We start from the raw sequence: 16,333 nt of genomic DNA, 5'->3' as shown, positions 1-16,333 counted from the left end.
ATAGATAGATAGATAGATAGATAGATAGATAGATAGATAGATAGATAAAATAAAATTGAAGTAAGCCTGCCTTATGGTCCCATTTAATATTCTCAGGTTTAGAGGATGGCCAACATGTCCCCTCTCCCTTCCCCTAAATGGGATGCTCAAGATCCAGGCATCTATGGCTGGAGAGAGGCAGGACATCTTGCTATCCATTAAGGAAGTGGCCAGGGCCCCCATGCAGACTCTCCTTGAGGACAGTAGCTTGGAAACTCCATGCATACGATGTCAAGTTCATTCGGAGACAGGGTTCTCAACCGCGAGAAAGCAATCAGTAACAACAAAGAGGTCTTGATGAAAGAGATTCCTGAGAGCTAGTCCCAACGTTTCTAACTCAGTCATGGAGCAGAGATGAGAATCTTCCCTCCTGACAGTTTGCCAGATGACAAGGACATTCAGGGAACCCATTGCTAAGAAGAGTGCAGTTAAATACTTGACTGATAGAAATAAAGACAATTAAAAATCCAGGAAAGCAAGGTTAAAATAATTAGGATGGGTCCTTATCACTACAGACACCTGTGACCTGGAGATTGTAGGTGCCTCAGCCAGGTACCTGCCATTCATGAGGTTACAATGCATGAATGAGGGTGGGAAAACCATGGCCCACCCTCTTCTGTGAATGGCAGAAAAGCCTCCTGTCCTCTCCTAAAGAAATACATTCAGTTAATTAGATCTTGAGACTTCTTTTTCCTTTCCGTTGCACAACTAGAATTCTGTTTTCCCTACCAGTCTCTTCGATTTCCTAGGTCATCAATTACCAATTGATATTGTCAATTATCAATTACATTTTTCTATAGAAGCCAACTAATTGGCAGTTCATATTGACTGAAGGAAAAGATTCATGTATGACGATAGAATATATCAGGTATATAAAAGTACATATTAAATCTACTACTTACAAGTATTTTTCTCCTTGTTTTTCTGTAGGCAGGTAATTTTTTTTTTAGAGTTGATTTGTATGTGCCAGAGTAACTAGACTAGATAGGATAAAAGTTCCCTAACTCAGTGATGTGCTTCATTCTTTACAAAAGAAACATCATTCTGATACCAGCATAAAGACATACAATGGACATCAACATCTTTTGCTTTTGTTCTTTGATTTTGATTTTTCAAGACACAGTTTCACTGTATTGCCTTGATTCTCTTGGAACTCACTCTGTAGACCAGGCTGGCCTTGAACTCAGAGATCCACCTGCCTCTCCCTTCTGAGTGCTGGGAATAAAGGTGTGCACTGTGATTGCCAGACATCTGGACATTAATATTCTTATACAAGTCTTGAATGCTATTTCATGGATGCAAAGCTTAGAACCACATGTAGGAAATGGTATGCATTCAATCATAACATATGAGATAGGGTGCACACAGGAGAGCCAGGTATCAATATGCATTCAACCCAAATCAATCTCTCTCCCTCTCCCTCTGTCTCTCTGTCTCTGTCTCTCTGTCTCTGTCTCTCTCTGCTCTTGCTCTCTCTCTCTCTCTCTCTCTCTCTCTCTCTCTCTCTCTCTCTCTCTCACACACACACACACACACACACACACACACAAGCTGAACCTAAAATATACCAATGTTAGGCCCCCCACTTCCCATCTACAACTATGGCAGTTTCATATTTTATTATCGTGGAAAAGGGGGAGAGTTGACCAACTTCACCTTTTCCACAAGTAAAATGCCTAACTTCCTAAAACTGATTTAAAAAAAAAAAAAGTGGTACTTCTATGTCATTTGACATTTCTTCTATGATTTTTTTCTATTCATTTTTATTGAAATACTGCCACGATGTCATGCAGATCATGGGTTTGGGTGTCCAAGGTTCAAAGAACAGAAAATAGTTTGCTATCCATCAACTATCCTCTTTTGCTCTTCCCAGGGCTGTGTCTGCAAAGGCAAAGGGCAATGCCTCTGCGTGGGGACCAAAGGGGAGAAGGTAAGACGAGAACTTCCTGCTGCCTCTCACAGATGCCTGAGTCTGTCACACTTTGCCCTTCTGTAGCATAGATCATCATCCAATCCCCTAAATCCACCTTTAAAGTAATTGTATGTAAACATTAACCTTAAACAATGTTGAAAGCCTTCTAGGAAACCTTCAGCGTCTCCGGCTACCTTGTGTAAATACTGGCAGTTCAGACTCTTGGCTGAATAAGTAGCAAGTTGGCAGAAAAAGAACATTTTTATGAAGCCTCCCTAGCATACACTATATTTATAATGTTGCTAAACATGATAGAAGAAATTAAAACAACTTGATTCTCTCGCGTCGATGTAAACATTGAAACCCCCGCAGACGCTGTTCCGCAGCACTGGAACAAGACTGCCCCCTGGTGGCGATATCAGCAGCAGCCCTCTCGTTGAAACAAAAATTCAAAGCTCCATTCCAGAATTCAAGGAAAAAGAATGCTGTGAAATCTCATCAGTTCGCTCCATTAACTCGCAACTTAACGACAATTAAGACAGGGGTAGAGCTAAAGTACTTTTTTGTTTGTTGTAGAACCCCTTTTTTTCGTCGGAGATATTAATTAATCGTTCAACAATATTGAAAAGTAACTATTAAAATACTTCAAAGAAAGCACATTTTGAGCCATCTAAATAAGACGTTTATATATACTTATATGATGATTACAATACTTATTTTACCTATAGATAAATACATGTATAATTTATTTGCACTAGTGTCCCCCTCCTCACCTAAGCTATGAATAAATGTAGCATGTTCATATTTACTCTGAATGTTTCTCTTTGTACTTGAACTTGTATTCAGGCAAATGTTGAGTCTCAGTTGTATGCATGATGCAATTTTAAAACATGAGAGTAACTGAGTGGTAAGAAGGCTCTAGTAAATATTTTTTTTTCTGTTTATCGGGTGTGCTTGAATGTACTCAAGTGTAAAGTAGCAGACATTTCATCTTTTCTGTTGGTTTATTATTTATTATCTGTTTATCATCTGTCTATTTATTGATTGTATTTGCCAGTTGTAACAAACTTGATCAAACTAACTAGTGGCCTTGACTGTCGAAGACTATTTCCAGTATTCTGGTTTAAGGGAAGGTTTTTTGTTGGTGAAATTGTATTTCACTCACTTCTACTGGGTGCTTCCCCACCTACAAGACCATTTCTCTCAGACTTTGTGCTATGCTGCCCTTGGTGCCTCTCCTGAGACTCCTATCAAAGTAGCTGGTTGAGGGACTCATTCCCTCACAACAAGAACACTCGGGAGTTCACACCTCCATTATATTCCGTTTTCCTCCCATCATTACTAAGAGCTCAAAATACATCCTTCCTCCTCACCCTCACCGTCTCCACCCCTTAATAAAAACATTCCACTAATCTTAACTTTCTATCAAGACTGCCCTTTTTCAATCCTTGGCCCCTTTCCCTCTAACCTCTATCCTGAGTAGGTCTACTGTCTGGGGAAAGTCTCTAAAGGACATGGGCATCATTCTGAAGCCTATGGACATACATTGGTAGACGGTGACTACCTTTGGAGCTGAGTGATAACTAGTGACCCCTTGATGCAAGGAAAGGGCATCACTGAGAGGAGAAGGCTGTGCTGTGGCGGTGCGTGTTGCTGGATAGCTGTCGCTTGCTTCCTCATTCTTTTTTATTTTAACAGGGGGAGAAAGGCTTTCCTGGGCCCCCTGGATCTCCTGGCCAGAAAGGATTTCCAGGACCTGAAGGCTTGCCTGGACCACAGGGACCCAAGGTATGTCAGCCAGCAAGCTTGGTAAATCCTCTGCCCACCAAACCCATCTCTGTGCCCCTGAGACTGTAGAGAGAATCCCCCACCTGGAGGATATAAAACAAATTCTCGCTTTCCTGTCTTAGCTGAGCTTTCACCCAGCTCACCCACCCAGGCCCTGGGAAGTTTCTGCCTATAAATCTACCCAGGTTTCTCTTACATGGAAGGAAGAGGTCTTTTCCACTTTCACCAAAGACCTGGCCTTCCACCTCTGCCCCGACCATTGGGATTCTTATATGACCTTACTGCAGGAGCATCTCCTTTCTAAGGGATCTTGGAACTCTGCTTTTGGTGTAGACTTTCCTATCTCAGTGCTGAAATATACAAATTTTGCTATGCTTGCATACAACATCATCTAGATTTTTGTAGAGGTCCCCGAACCAAAAGATTTTCATCTTCTCCTTGTATTTTCTTTAAGTTAGGTTCTTGAAGGAATAGTTAGTGTGGTACCTGGGGGTCTCCCACTCTTCTCCCCTTAGCCAGAGCCACTTTGCCTTTGGCTTTATTCCATGAAAGTGTTCCTGCAAACTTCACCAGTGACCTCCAAACGACCACAGTGAAGGGTACTTTTGGGTCCTTTACCTGACATAAACTTTTGCTTTACTTCAAATTGTGTGGGTCTGGAAATATCTGTCTGCCTTTGGTTTTGGAAGTCCCCTTCCCTGATTCTATTCCTGTCTCCCCATCCACCCGTTCCTTTGTGGGGTCTATTGAGCATCAGGCTCCCATGGTTTGTAGAAGGGCCTGCAAGCCTTCACACTTGTCATGTATATTTATCCTAAAGGCTGTGATACTCAAAGGCCCTTGCTTCAATAAATACCCAAGAGGATTTACTAAATAACCACTAGGTCTGCCTAGTGTTCCTTCCTACTGGGGACATTAGCTAGCCAGACACCTGGGCTGTCAGGCACACAAACTCACTCCCCTGACTACTGGCCTCCAACAATCTGTGAACTAATAAGCTATAAACGATAATTATAATTGATCTCTGTGGAGTCGTTTAAAGTCCCATACTGTATTGGCATATACATTAGAATAATGCAGAGAACACTCTTTATTTTCTCCCTGCCAAGCGCTGGCTCAATCATTCTTCCTTGTATTTCATTTTCCCTACACTTTGACCCTGTGTGGCCAGTACACAAAACTCAAGAGGACCCTTCTATTTACCACTTTATTGTAAAAGATACACATGAACAGACAGGAACACAGGATGCTCTGAAGGTGCTAATACAGGCACCTCCATCCCCTGCAAGTGAAGTGTCTCACTCTCCAGGCACATGGATGCCCATCAACCCAGAGTTCTCTATAGTCACCTTAAAGCTTGGGGTTCTTTCAGCGGCTTCCTCTAGGAGACAGGATCCACTCCTAAGCCAGCCTCTGGCTCCCCTCCTCCTTAGACCATCGGGTTGCTGCTGGAGTTTCCAGGCGTCTAGTCATGGCTTGAGCTTTCTGGTGACCAGCTGCTCCCTAGTTAAGAGCCCATCAAAAATCTCTTCATCAAAAGATGTATCTCTTGACATGATGAGGAATTCCAAGGGATTTGGGAACTCCATAGGAGTCAAATATTAGGACAAGAGAAAATCCTTGTGCCCTGATCTCTCTGGAAGAATGAAGGGGCTTGGGAGGAATAAACGAAGCTCTGAAGACAGAACCAAGAATCTGTTTAGAACGCCACAGTAACTAAACCTGTACTTGGGGTTTACACAGCAAGTCTGATTCCCAGGGGTAATCCATCTCTGTCTATCTCATCCACAGCAACGCCCTCTCTCTTCTTCTCTTCTTCTGACGCTAACTTCGAAACAGCTAGGATAGGGAGATGGCTCAGATGGTAAAGTGTGCTTACTACACAAGCATGAGGGCCTGAGTTCAGATCCCCAGCACCTATGCAAAAGCCAGGCACAGCACTGCACCTCTGTAACGCCGGGGATGGGAACAGAGAGACGGGGGAGTCCTGGAGCTCACTGCCAGCCAGCCTGAGGCAATAAACTCCCAATTCAGTAAGAGACTCCATTTGAAAACACAAGGTGGAGAGCGATAGAGGAAGACGCCCACTGCCAAATCTGGCACACATACACACATGCACACATACACAAAACACACATGTATACTCACACGCACACATACATACTTTTAAAATTCAGACTGTGGGCTGAAACTGAACTTTCAATTTTCCATTGACTACTTTCAGGGATTGGGCTTGGATTTCCCTTCATTTCAATGGTAAAGGATTTCTGACACGGGAAACCTGCAGGTAGATTAGCTGAGGACTCTTTTTAAAAAAAAACAAACAAACAAACAAAAAAAACAGGGTTTCTCTATGTCCTGGAACTCACAGAGATCTGGCTACCTCTGCCTCCCAAGTGCTGGGACTAAAAGGCATGAGCCACCAACGCCCAGCAAGGACTCCTCTTTCGTTTTACTCTCCATACCTGATTCTGCTCGCTTGCCTTCAGCACCTCTTCAGAAATACCAGTTACAATGATGACTGTCATCACGGTGGTGCTTCATGTGGATCGCACGATGTACAAATATTCCATAAAACCAACGCAGAAAACACCTGTTACGTCGTGAAATCTTATTTTCAGGCATAGCTTATAGATACAGCCCCAAAGGAGTATCTGACCAATGGCAAAACACAGAGACCATTAAAAACTTGACAAAATATTTTTCAGATTTATAAGCTTCTGTTCTACATGATATTTTCTGCAGGAGAAGATTTACGACGGGGAAGTAAATCCTGAAAACCTGTCTTCTTGTCTGCCCTCTGCATAACAGAAAACAGCTCCCACAGGGGGTGGGGGCGGGGAGCGTGGGTGGGGGGTAGACAGCCTTGAACATGACCTTGCGCCCAGGAATTCCACCTCAGAAGGGAATGGCTCACTTTGGCCTTGACAGTCCAATCTCAGAAGACTCTGTAACAGCCTTTCCAAAAGAAAAGGAAAAAAACCTGAAACTGTGGAATGACGACGAAAATAGCTTCTGAACAATGGTTCTTTCACAGCAAACAGCTTAGTTAAAATATTTTCCATGTAAGGTTGTTCGCTACAAAAGGGGGCCTCAAACCAAGATTCATTGCGTGCTGGAAGCAGTATCATCTCTGGTGCAGGCTGTCCTCCCTCTGTTATTTACTCGTCTGTGTCCGGCACATCTTGTTATGAGCTGCTTCTTCGACACAGAATCTCCAGTCCCCTTTGCTATTGTAACTGGCCTTCTTTCTTATCAGACCTCAGCAGCTGCTTGGCTAATGTGGGTCTTTTACAGGCTCACGGCACTTTCCAATGTAGGAGAACCCCAACAGAATCCTGTGGAATGGAGATTGTGTATCAATATGCCTGGAAGGAGGAGATGGGGTGGGGATGTTTGAGACATCTGTACTTGCAGCAAGCTCCCAGGTTGATGCTAACAGGTCACTGCTCACTGGTCCCTGCTCCCACTTTAAGTAGCAAAGGTTTCCATGCAGTTTTGTTTATCCCTTGATTAGAAGCAGCAAGTGATCAAACTTTATCAACAACAAAATAATCGTGAGAGCAACATGGTTCAGCGTGGAGACAACTGGGTCCAACTGGTTTTTACTGTACTGACTTTTCCTTTTTCCACTTGGATCTAGGGCTCCCCAGGACTTCTAGGACTCACTGGCCCCAAAGGCATCAGGGTTAGTATTCAACCCATCCATTCTGATTGTTGGCTGAATGCTCTTCTTCTAATGGTAAACATTATTCAAATGTCAGGGAAGAGTAAGTACATCATGTCCGGCTTCACAGAAAGAGTTTGAGAACAGGAAAACTCACCCACTGGCTGCGGCCACAATAATGGTCACTACCTGAGAGACAGTTGTGAACTGAGGGGAGACGTGTGCAAGAGAACTGTAGGGGGAAGGGGATGCGGCTCCTGATCAAGGTGGGAGTACTTATGAAGTGATATACATATGCCAGTCATGATGGTAGCATCCCAACACTCTAGTGACAAGGCAGGAGGATTGGAAGTTAGGGACAGCATGAATCGAAGAGAGGAAGGAAGGAAGGAAGGAAGGAAGGAAGGAAGGAAGGGAGGGAGGGAGGGAGGGAGGGAGGGAGGAAGGATATAGAGATAGATAGATAGATAGATAGATAGATAGATAGATAGATAGATAGATATAGATACAGATATATATTCCCCATGCTTTTAACAGAAGACATAAACATTTTCATACATGCAAAATATACACTAAAAATTAATTTCAGACAGGTGTGATGACTCACTCCTGCAACCTCAGCACTCAAGAGGCTGAAGCAGGAGGATTTCTATAAGCTCAAAATTGGGCTGCCTAGTGATAGTTCCAGGCTAGCCTGGGCTGTAGAGTGAGACCTTGTCTGAAAGAACAAATAGTAAAGAATCTCCGACAATCAAAGCAACCCCTTTTTAAAGGTTTTATAAAGTAAAACTTTCCACAGAGGGAGTACTTGAGGTGCTAGTCTGATTACCTGAGTGCAATACTAAGAACTTAATATTTATATATTAGGAGATATATGGAGAGAGAGAGAGAGAGAGAGAGAGAGAGAGAGAGAGAGAGAGAGAGAGAGAAGAGATGGGCTGGTAACCTGGAGTGTACTGCATGGCAGAAATATCGAAAGATGTCTTGCCTCAACAGGTGAAGAAATAGAACAAACCCTCAAAAAGTTGTTCTCTGACCTCCACAAGTATACCGTAGCATGTATGTCACAAACAGCACACATATGCACACAGACATGTACATAGATACACCATACAGGAACACACTCATGCATGCATACACATGCACACACATACACAGACACACACACTCACCCGTTCTAGAAGTAGAAAGCAGGGGCACAAAAGCCATAAGCTCCAACCCAGCCTAGGATATATAGATGGTGCATTTGAGAACAGCCTAGGTGATATACATAGCAAGGCTGATTCTCACAAAACAAAACAAAAAATTTTAAAAGTTGTGTAAAGGCAAGATCTACAAAGATTTGTCAAGCCTTTTCTGTTTGTTTTTCTCATCATTTTTAATATACTCAGTACATGCTTGCAAACAAATGAGTACTGACATGGCAAATAATTCCATTTATAGGATGAACATTTTAATTGCTTTTCTCTCTACCCTCTTCTTATTTTATTTACATTTAGGGAATAACTGGATTACCAGGGTTTGCAGGTCCTCCTGGACTTCCAGTAAGTAATGAGAAGTGTGTGTGTGTCTGTCTGTCTGTCTGTCTGTCTGAATCTACGTATGTGTCTGTATGTATCTGTGGGTATGAGTCTGTATATGTATGTATGTGTATGAGTGTGTGTCTGTGTGTGTGCATGTATATCTGTGTGTTTCTGTCTGGGTGTCTGTATGTATGTCTGTGTGTGTCTCTGTGTGTCTGTGTGTGTGCATGTTTGTCTTTGTGTATCCATGTGAGTATATGTATCTGTATGTATATGTGTGTAATTGTGTATGTATGTATATGTGTGTGTATATATGCTTGTGTGTATACGTTTGTGTGTGTAATGTGTGTGTAATGTGTGTGTATGTGTGCATAATTGTATGTGTATGTATATGTGTGTATATGTGTGTATGTATATATGTATGTATGTATATGCATGTGTGAATAACGTAAGTGTAATATGTGTGTATATATACTCTCACTCTTGCTTATTTAATAAAGACTTTAAAATACTCACTCAAGGAGACAGTTTTGACGCACTCTTTATAAGAAGAAGCTACACCCCAGGACTTATCATGGCAGAGTGTGGCTCTGTGTGATATATGAGCAGAACTGAGCTGAAGCAATAGAACAAAGAACAAGCCTGTTGGTGGGGTAGAACAATAAAGTACATCACCTCTGTGTCTCTCTCCCTCCACCCCTGCCAATCCCTCGCTCAGAAGAGCGTATCGTACAAGTCCATCTTCTGTTTTCTATATTTTTATTTTACCTAAAATATTCACATCTTATTCAACAATCTTTATCTTAGATTATATGTTTTACTTGCTATATTTAAACTATATCTAAGAATCTACAATTTAAATTTGTTATGTGAGAATTTGGGCAACCATTACTAGCTAATAGCTGTTTCAAATCATCCATTATTTCCCTTGAGTCCTGACATTTTGGCTGAATCCTGGGCCTTGTGATGCTGCCTCTGTCTTTGTCAGTGAGTCTTGTTCTTTTTCTAGGGAATCCCAGGCCACCCTGGGCCTCGTGGGCTGGCTGGTTTACCAGGATGCAATGGTTCTAAGGTATGTCCTGTTTGCACAGATGGTCAGTGACACTGTTGCTGAATGAATAAGTCAAGGTGAAGCCAGACTGAAATGGAAGTCAACTTTCCAGAAACATTCTTTTAGTCAGGACCCATAGCATGATTTTGAGTAGAAATTACTTCCTTTCTCCTTCCATATAGTTTTAAGAGAGTTTTTCAGTCAGCTCCCTCAGACTCTCAACTACCTGCATCAGTGGTTGTAGATATCCATCAGGGACTAAAGCTTTGAGTACAAAGTTAGTGTCTGGAAAGGAAAGTCTGAGACTGCAGGGCCCACTCGCCACTTGTTTGTCCTAACTAAGCCCTCTTCTTCCCTAAAACAGTAGCCACGAGTGAAATAATTACTAAAGTTTCAAGAAGCGGCAATTAAAAAGTTCTTGGCACAATTAGGCTGCCATTTATGCACAACTTGAGAAGCAGTGGACCCCCATCTTATTCACAATTAAGATAATGGAGTTTTGGCTCTCTGCCTTCCGATCAGTAGCCATCAGGAATTTGAATTGGTTTGCCTAGATTTGTCACTGCAAGGTTGAGGGAAGAGACTGGGATAGCTATTAGCTATTCTACCACAACTAAGAGTGCTGACAAACTTTCCATGTCTTCTAGGGTGAACAAGGATTCCCAGGCATTCCGGGTACACCAGGCTATGCAGGACTCCCAGTAAGTCTGCATCTCTAACTCCATATCACAGGCATAGATTATGAATGAAAGTAGTCCATTCCATGTACTATGAACACAACTCTCAGGATATGTGGAGGGCTAAAATATTACCAGACACAAGAAAGAAAGAAAGAAAGAAAGAAAGAAAGAAAGAAAGAAAGAAAGAAAGAAAGAAGGAAAGAAAGAAAGAGGGAGGGAGGGAAAGAAAAAGAGAGAGAGAAAGGAAGGAAGGAAGGAAGGAAGGAAGGAAGGAAGGAAGGAAGGAAGGAAGGGAGAGAGGGAGAGAGAGAAAGAAAGAAAGAAAGAAAGAAAGAAAGAAAGAAAGAAAGAAAGAAAGAAAGAAAGAAAGGTGGGGAGTGGAAAATGAATTATAAGATCAAGTTTAGAAATTAAGACTTTGTTTTACCTTTGACATATCTACATAAAGATGTGTAACAAGCATACTGACTGGAGGAGAGGATATGAAGTCAAGATTCTAGCACTTCAGAGTGAATTCGAAGAGAACAGGGATTTAGATGTCAGACTTTACTCCAGCATGTAACTTCTAAGCCAAGGGAATGAACAGGGAAAGGAGAAAAGTGCTAATAGCAGAGAGAAAACCAGGAAGAGTGTGGTATAGACACCCTGAGGAAGATGTACTTCAGTGTAGAATGGGGCAGCCCAATGCTACCAAAAAATCTAATAATGCAAGGAATGGTGTCTTGGTCTTAGCACCATGAAGTCGTTGCTGACCTTGGAAAGCGACATTTCCATGGCAGGAAGGAACAGGGTGGCTTATCTGGAAGTGAGGAACGGGTGGGAGAACAGGATGCAAACTTGCAGGCAGGATGAGAGAGAGACTGGCAGTACTGGATGAAGGCAGAAGATAATGAAGAAACCATTGGAAGCCGGGATGTGGAAACGGGAGCATGTTAAAAAACGACTCGAAAGAATATTATGGGGCCAAGAAGCAAAGTATCAGAGTAGGGACAAGGTCAAGGGTGTGGATTTGCTCATCCTTTAGAGGCTAATATGTTGCCTCTTTCGTAGGGTCCTGATGGCTTGAAAGGACAAAAGGTGAGTCCTTTGTCAACTACTGTGATTGAAGGTCTCTGACCATACATATAAAAAGGACTCCAATTAATTAATGAAATATAAACATTACAAACAGACATCATAAACCAGGTCTTGGTTTTAATAATTCAGATGCCACAGAAATTAGAACACAGCAGTTTCTCCCGTTGAGCAGTTCCTCTGGCTGTTGTTACAGATAGGTCTGAGGGCCAATTTTGAGGAAGGAGGATCTAGGGGAAGGGAACTGATCTCATGTTCGAGACTCCATGTTCTAGGTCAAGAACTGCTACCAATTTGGGTGTCTTGGGAAATGATTTATTATTCCTAATCCTTCCCTCCTGTCACAGTAAGTTGTTAGTTTTAAAACTTAGTACAAAAGAGGGAGGAGGGGCTTGTGAAGCCCATCCCTACCAGAGGATCTGTAAGCCGCTAATGGTTGTTGAGGAAGGAGAGACATTTTCCTCAGTAGCAGTATTCTTGCTCTATTAAAGGCCCTTCAGTCATGGTCATCTAAGAAACCTTAATTAAATTCACTGGCTCACTACACACTACACACACACACACACACACACACACACACACAGAAAAAGAAAAGAAAAACATGAAAGTATGGGGACATATAATCAGCAGCAGGGGTGTGAGAAGGATGGGGTAGTGAGGGGTAAATATGAATTGTATATGCATTATATATATACAACTACATAAATGTCATAATGAAACACATCACTGTGCATAATTTATAAATTTTTTTTACAAATGCAATTTTGAAAATACTTCTCCAAGTACATACCTTTCCCAGACCCTTTCATCTTTGAGGGAGTTTGACCTTCAATAAGTGTTTATGGGGGATTTTGAAAAATATAAAGTTGATTAGTGTTGATGACTGTCTCTGCTTTTAAGGGTGAGCCCGCTCAAGGAGAAGACGGGGAATTCTATGGAAAAGGTGACCCTGGGCCTCCAGGGGCTCCAGGCTTCCAGGTACAACACTCCCAGAAGGAGTGTTCAGTCATCTTCATCTTCATCCTCAGATTCTCTCTCCCTCCCTCCTCTCCTCCCTCCTTCCTTCCCTTCAATTCTCTTACCTGCCAGCCTCTTTTCTCTCTTCTCTCCCAATCTACAGTCTCTCCCACCTCGGGTGTTGTTCTAACGCTGACCTCATTAGAAGGAACATGTTGTTATGCAAAAATGACATTGTGTGTCCTTTAATTTCTTCTTAAGTCTCTGTCACTCAGCTCCTAAGGATCTTCAGAAAAGAGTACTGCCTGCTCTGTATTCATTGAAACCAAGGATGGGCAGACACCATGAATCGACTACCACTTAAAACTGGAGTGTTAAAGAACACCCTGGTTTCAATATTTACACATTATTTTAAAGAGCTTTATTGAAATGTAGCTCCTTCCCCTTGAACACTGAATAGTTTGCTTCACCAGTTCTTCTGTAGCTAGCCTGGAGGTGTTCCATAATAGATCCAATGAGACACAGCTATTTGGGGGTTGTGTATATTTTGTGATTCAGAAGGCCCCTTAGGTAGATATATTCTATAACTTAACTTAGCTCAGAATTAATGGTGGAAATCTCTGGAAGAGATTATATATTTGCCTCAGTAAATTAGAGTTTCAGTTGAAGCTGTGGATGTACTCATATGGTGACCCAGGCTAACAGGTGTAGGCTGTGACATCTGACTAGGAGCATAGGAATGTGGCTAGGGGCTGGGATAGGCTTCTGAGAGAGACATGGAAAAGGATGGCTTTTCATCCTTTGCTAAGGAATCAATCATGCAGAAAGGAGAGTAGTGACCAGAAACATGGGTATCTCCTGTCAGTGTCTTCTGTGCACTATTTACTGGGCAGGGGCTGAAGATAGTGCTATGCATTTATGTAAAAAGGTTTCTTAAATGCCAGTTATATGGCAGGATTATTTCTAGACTCCAGGGCCCAGATCAGCCAAAAAAAAAAAAAAAAAAACCAGTTCTAAAACTTCTTGTTCTCTCTACATTCTAATGAGTAGACAGAAGAAACGTCAATCAATAACTGTACAGTGTGTTACACAGTAATAGTAATGAATGCTGATCAGAAAAATAATGTAGGGAAGGGAGGTAGAAATATCAACCTGGAAGAAAACCTTTGGATAGACTGAGAAGGAGCCCAGGGCTCCAGTGGCAGTCAATTAACCGGAGACGCTGGTCCAGAACAGAGGACACCGTTCTGAGAGGGTCAGTCACAGGGGTAGGAGGTGGAAAGAAGTGTGGTACATAGATAGAAGGAAAACTAGGCAAAAGAAATGCAGGAAAGGACAGCTCTAAAGGAGAAGAAACACAATTGTCCAAATACAGGAAGGGAGGGAAAGACAAGGAGGAGAAAGAAAGAAAGAAAGTATGGGGGGAAAAAATCTCTGAAAATTGCCCAAATTAAGAAGCATTACTAGACATGCCCCTGTATTCAGTAGCCTCAGATGTCCCAGCCACCTGTATCCAATAAGTTTGGAACTTACTGTCATCATTTGCAGTCACTTAGAGGATAGAAAGTAGGCTCTTATGATTTCCTTAATGCCTTACTATGTCTGACTTTGGCATTAATAGACAAGTACATTAAATTCATTCTTTTCTGTAACTTCAAGGGTTTTCCAGGACCCCCAGGTTTTCCAGGGCCTGCCGGTCCACCAGGACCTCCGGGATTTTTTGTGAGTATGAAGTGAAGGCTAATATGCACATTGGTGATAGCAGATGTTTTAGAGCATCTCTGGCTGGCCGAGAGTCCTTCTGTAACTCTTATTTCCGGCCTTTTCTAGGGCTTGCCAGGAGCAATGGGACCCAGAGGACCCAAAGTAAGTCCAACTTTCTAATTTGTAACAGTCAGAGCATCCTAGCTAGGCCTTCTTTGAGTGGACCACAGTGGGTATCTCCCTGGGAAAACAGGCGGGACAGGACCCGTAGCCATTAAATCCCTGACTCGAACAGTAGAAGAAAGCAAGAGTTTCTAACATATTTCTGGTAACTGCTTCATCTCATCAATTCTTGCAGGGGGCTGCTTTGCAAAATCTACATGATCTATGTGACTAGATGAAAGTTGATTTCGTTGTGGTCTTTAATCTGGGCACTTTAGATGTTTCTATTTATAATTCAAGCTGTAGTTTCAGAATAAAAATATTGATTGGGGCTGAGCCTCACCAAGGAACTAGAGTATACTAAGCACAATGTTTCTTACTAGTATTAGTGACCCGATGTACAGGACACTTCCCAACGGGCTTTCACATTTATTGCTTCATTGTCAGATGCACACAAGCAGTCTCTCTGTCTCTCTCTCATCTATTCCACCCTTGGCTTTTCTGACGTTAATTTCAGAATGTTGACATTCAGTTACTCATCTCTCTTATTTTTAGCATGACAAATTAGGGCATCAGGAACTGAAGCAGCACAGGAAGTTAGGTAGCCAGGTAGTTAAGGGCTCACCAATAGCCAGCCAATGAAATCAAAACCAGACAGTGGGTTAGTTGGAAGAATTCTCTCTGGCTGGCTTCCATTCCTCATCCCCAACACTTATACCATCCGTTATCCTCAGTGAGTCTCTGGTTTCCTGTACCTGGAAACCACCACTTTTAAAAGAAACACATTGCAGTTCTGTAAAAATAGTAACATAACGTTATAATTTCAAAACTAAGATGAAACTACAAGTCTTCCCTTACAAGGACTGGAACTTTAATGAGTTCTAATTATTCATATTTATCTTTTGAACATAGTGGCTGTGTGCAAAGGTGTAAAGTAAAGAAACTGCCAATAAGACTGCTCCATTATTTGGGGGGAAAGCGTTTATTCTGTATAACAGAGAAAAATATCCAAAGCATCTGAAAAAGTCCAGAGCAGAGAAAAAAATAGCAGACTAGAGAGCTCTGGAGAGAATAGTGAATACAGTAAGATAGCAAGAGATAGCTGAGGGGAAAGAGAAAAAGGAAGGATGGAAGAAGCGAGGGGGGGCGTGCGTGTGGTGGGGGGGGAGGGAGGGAGGGAGGGAGGGAGGGAGGGAGGGAGGACACAGGATGCTTTGTCTTTATAGAAAAAAACAGGTATCTGGGAGGAGGAAAGCCTGGGGAGGCGAGAAGGGCCAGGACTATTGTGGGGGCTTTAAATAGCAAGCACTTATGAGAAGGGACTGAGGGAGCCTGAGGCATGGCTCTGATATGAAACCAGGGGTGCATGTCCATGGAGCCATATGTCCCCTTCTGGGGAAATGACTCCTTTTGGGGACATTTCACAAGTCCTTAAGGGATGCTGGCTTCTGTCTAACTTTCAGAAATTCTTCTGTAGTCCAGCTTGAACTTATTTTTAGACATAGAAACTTCCTGATACCTAACAGTGGCATCTCATGTTTTCTTACAGGGTCTCATGGGCGATAACATGATAGGACAAAAAGGAGAAAGGGTATGTTTTAGTGGCTCAGAAGGTCTGAGCCCCCCAGTGCATTTACCTCGGGTTTATTCACTGGCCATGTTGAAATGAGCACTTTCATTTGTTATTTGCCATGTGTAAGACAGAAAAGACCTTTGAGAGAGTGGAGCTGATGATGCTGGGGTGATGCTGGGGATGATGCTGGGGATGATGCTGGG

The 16,333-nt window shown here is 42.4% G+C and overlaps 1 protein-coding gene across 1 annotated transcript in view; it reads left to right on the top strand.

The window, feature by feature from the left end:
• Nucleotides 1-16,333, top strand: part of Col4a3 (collagen type IV alpha 3 chain) — a 127,645-nt gene that overhangs the window by 48,476 nt on the left and 62,836 nt on the right. The window contains 10 exon segments of the mRNA XM_028789416.1: nt 1,913-1,969; nt 3,650-3,739; nt 8,906-8,950; nt 9,939-10,001; nt 10,628-10,681; nt 11,711-11,737; nt 12,635-12,712; nt 14,351-14,413; nt 14,522-14,557; nt 16,107-16,216. Of these exon segments, the coding sequence (XP_028645249.1) occupies nt 1,913-1,969; nt 3,650-3,739; nt 8,906-8,950; nt 9,939-10,001; nt 10,628-10,681; nt 11,711-11,737; nt 12,635-12,712; nt 14,351-14,413; nt 14,522-14,557; nt 16,107-16,216 (623 nt within the window).

This window comes from Grammomys surdaster, unplaced genomic scaffold (genome assembly GCF_004785775.1).
Source record: "Grammomys surdaster isolate TR1022 unplaced genomic scaffold, NIH_TR_1.0 125833, whole genome shotgun sequence".
In the NCBI taxonomy this organism is placed as follows: domain Eukaryota; kingdom Metazoa; phylum Chordata; class Mammalia; order Rodentia; family Muridae; genus Grammomys; species Grammomys surdaster.
Note: the sequence above shows the minus strand (reverse complement) of the source record. Positions and strands in the feature narration are given on the sequence as shown.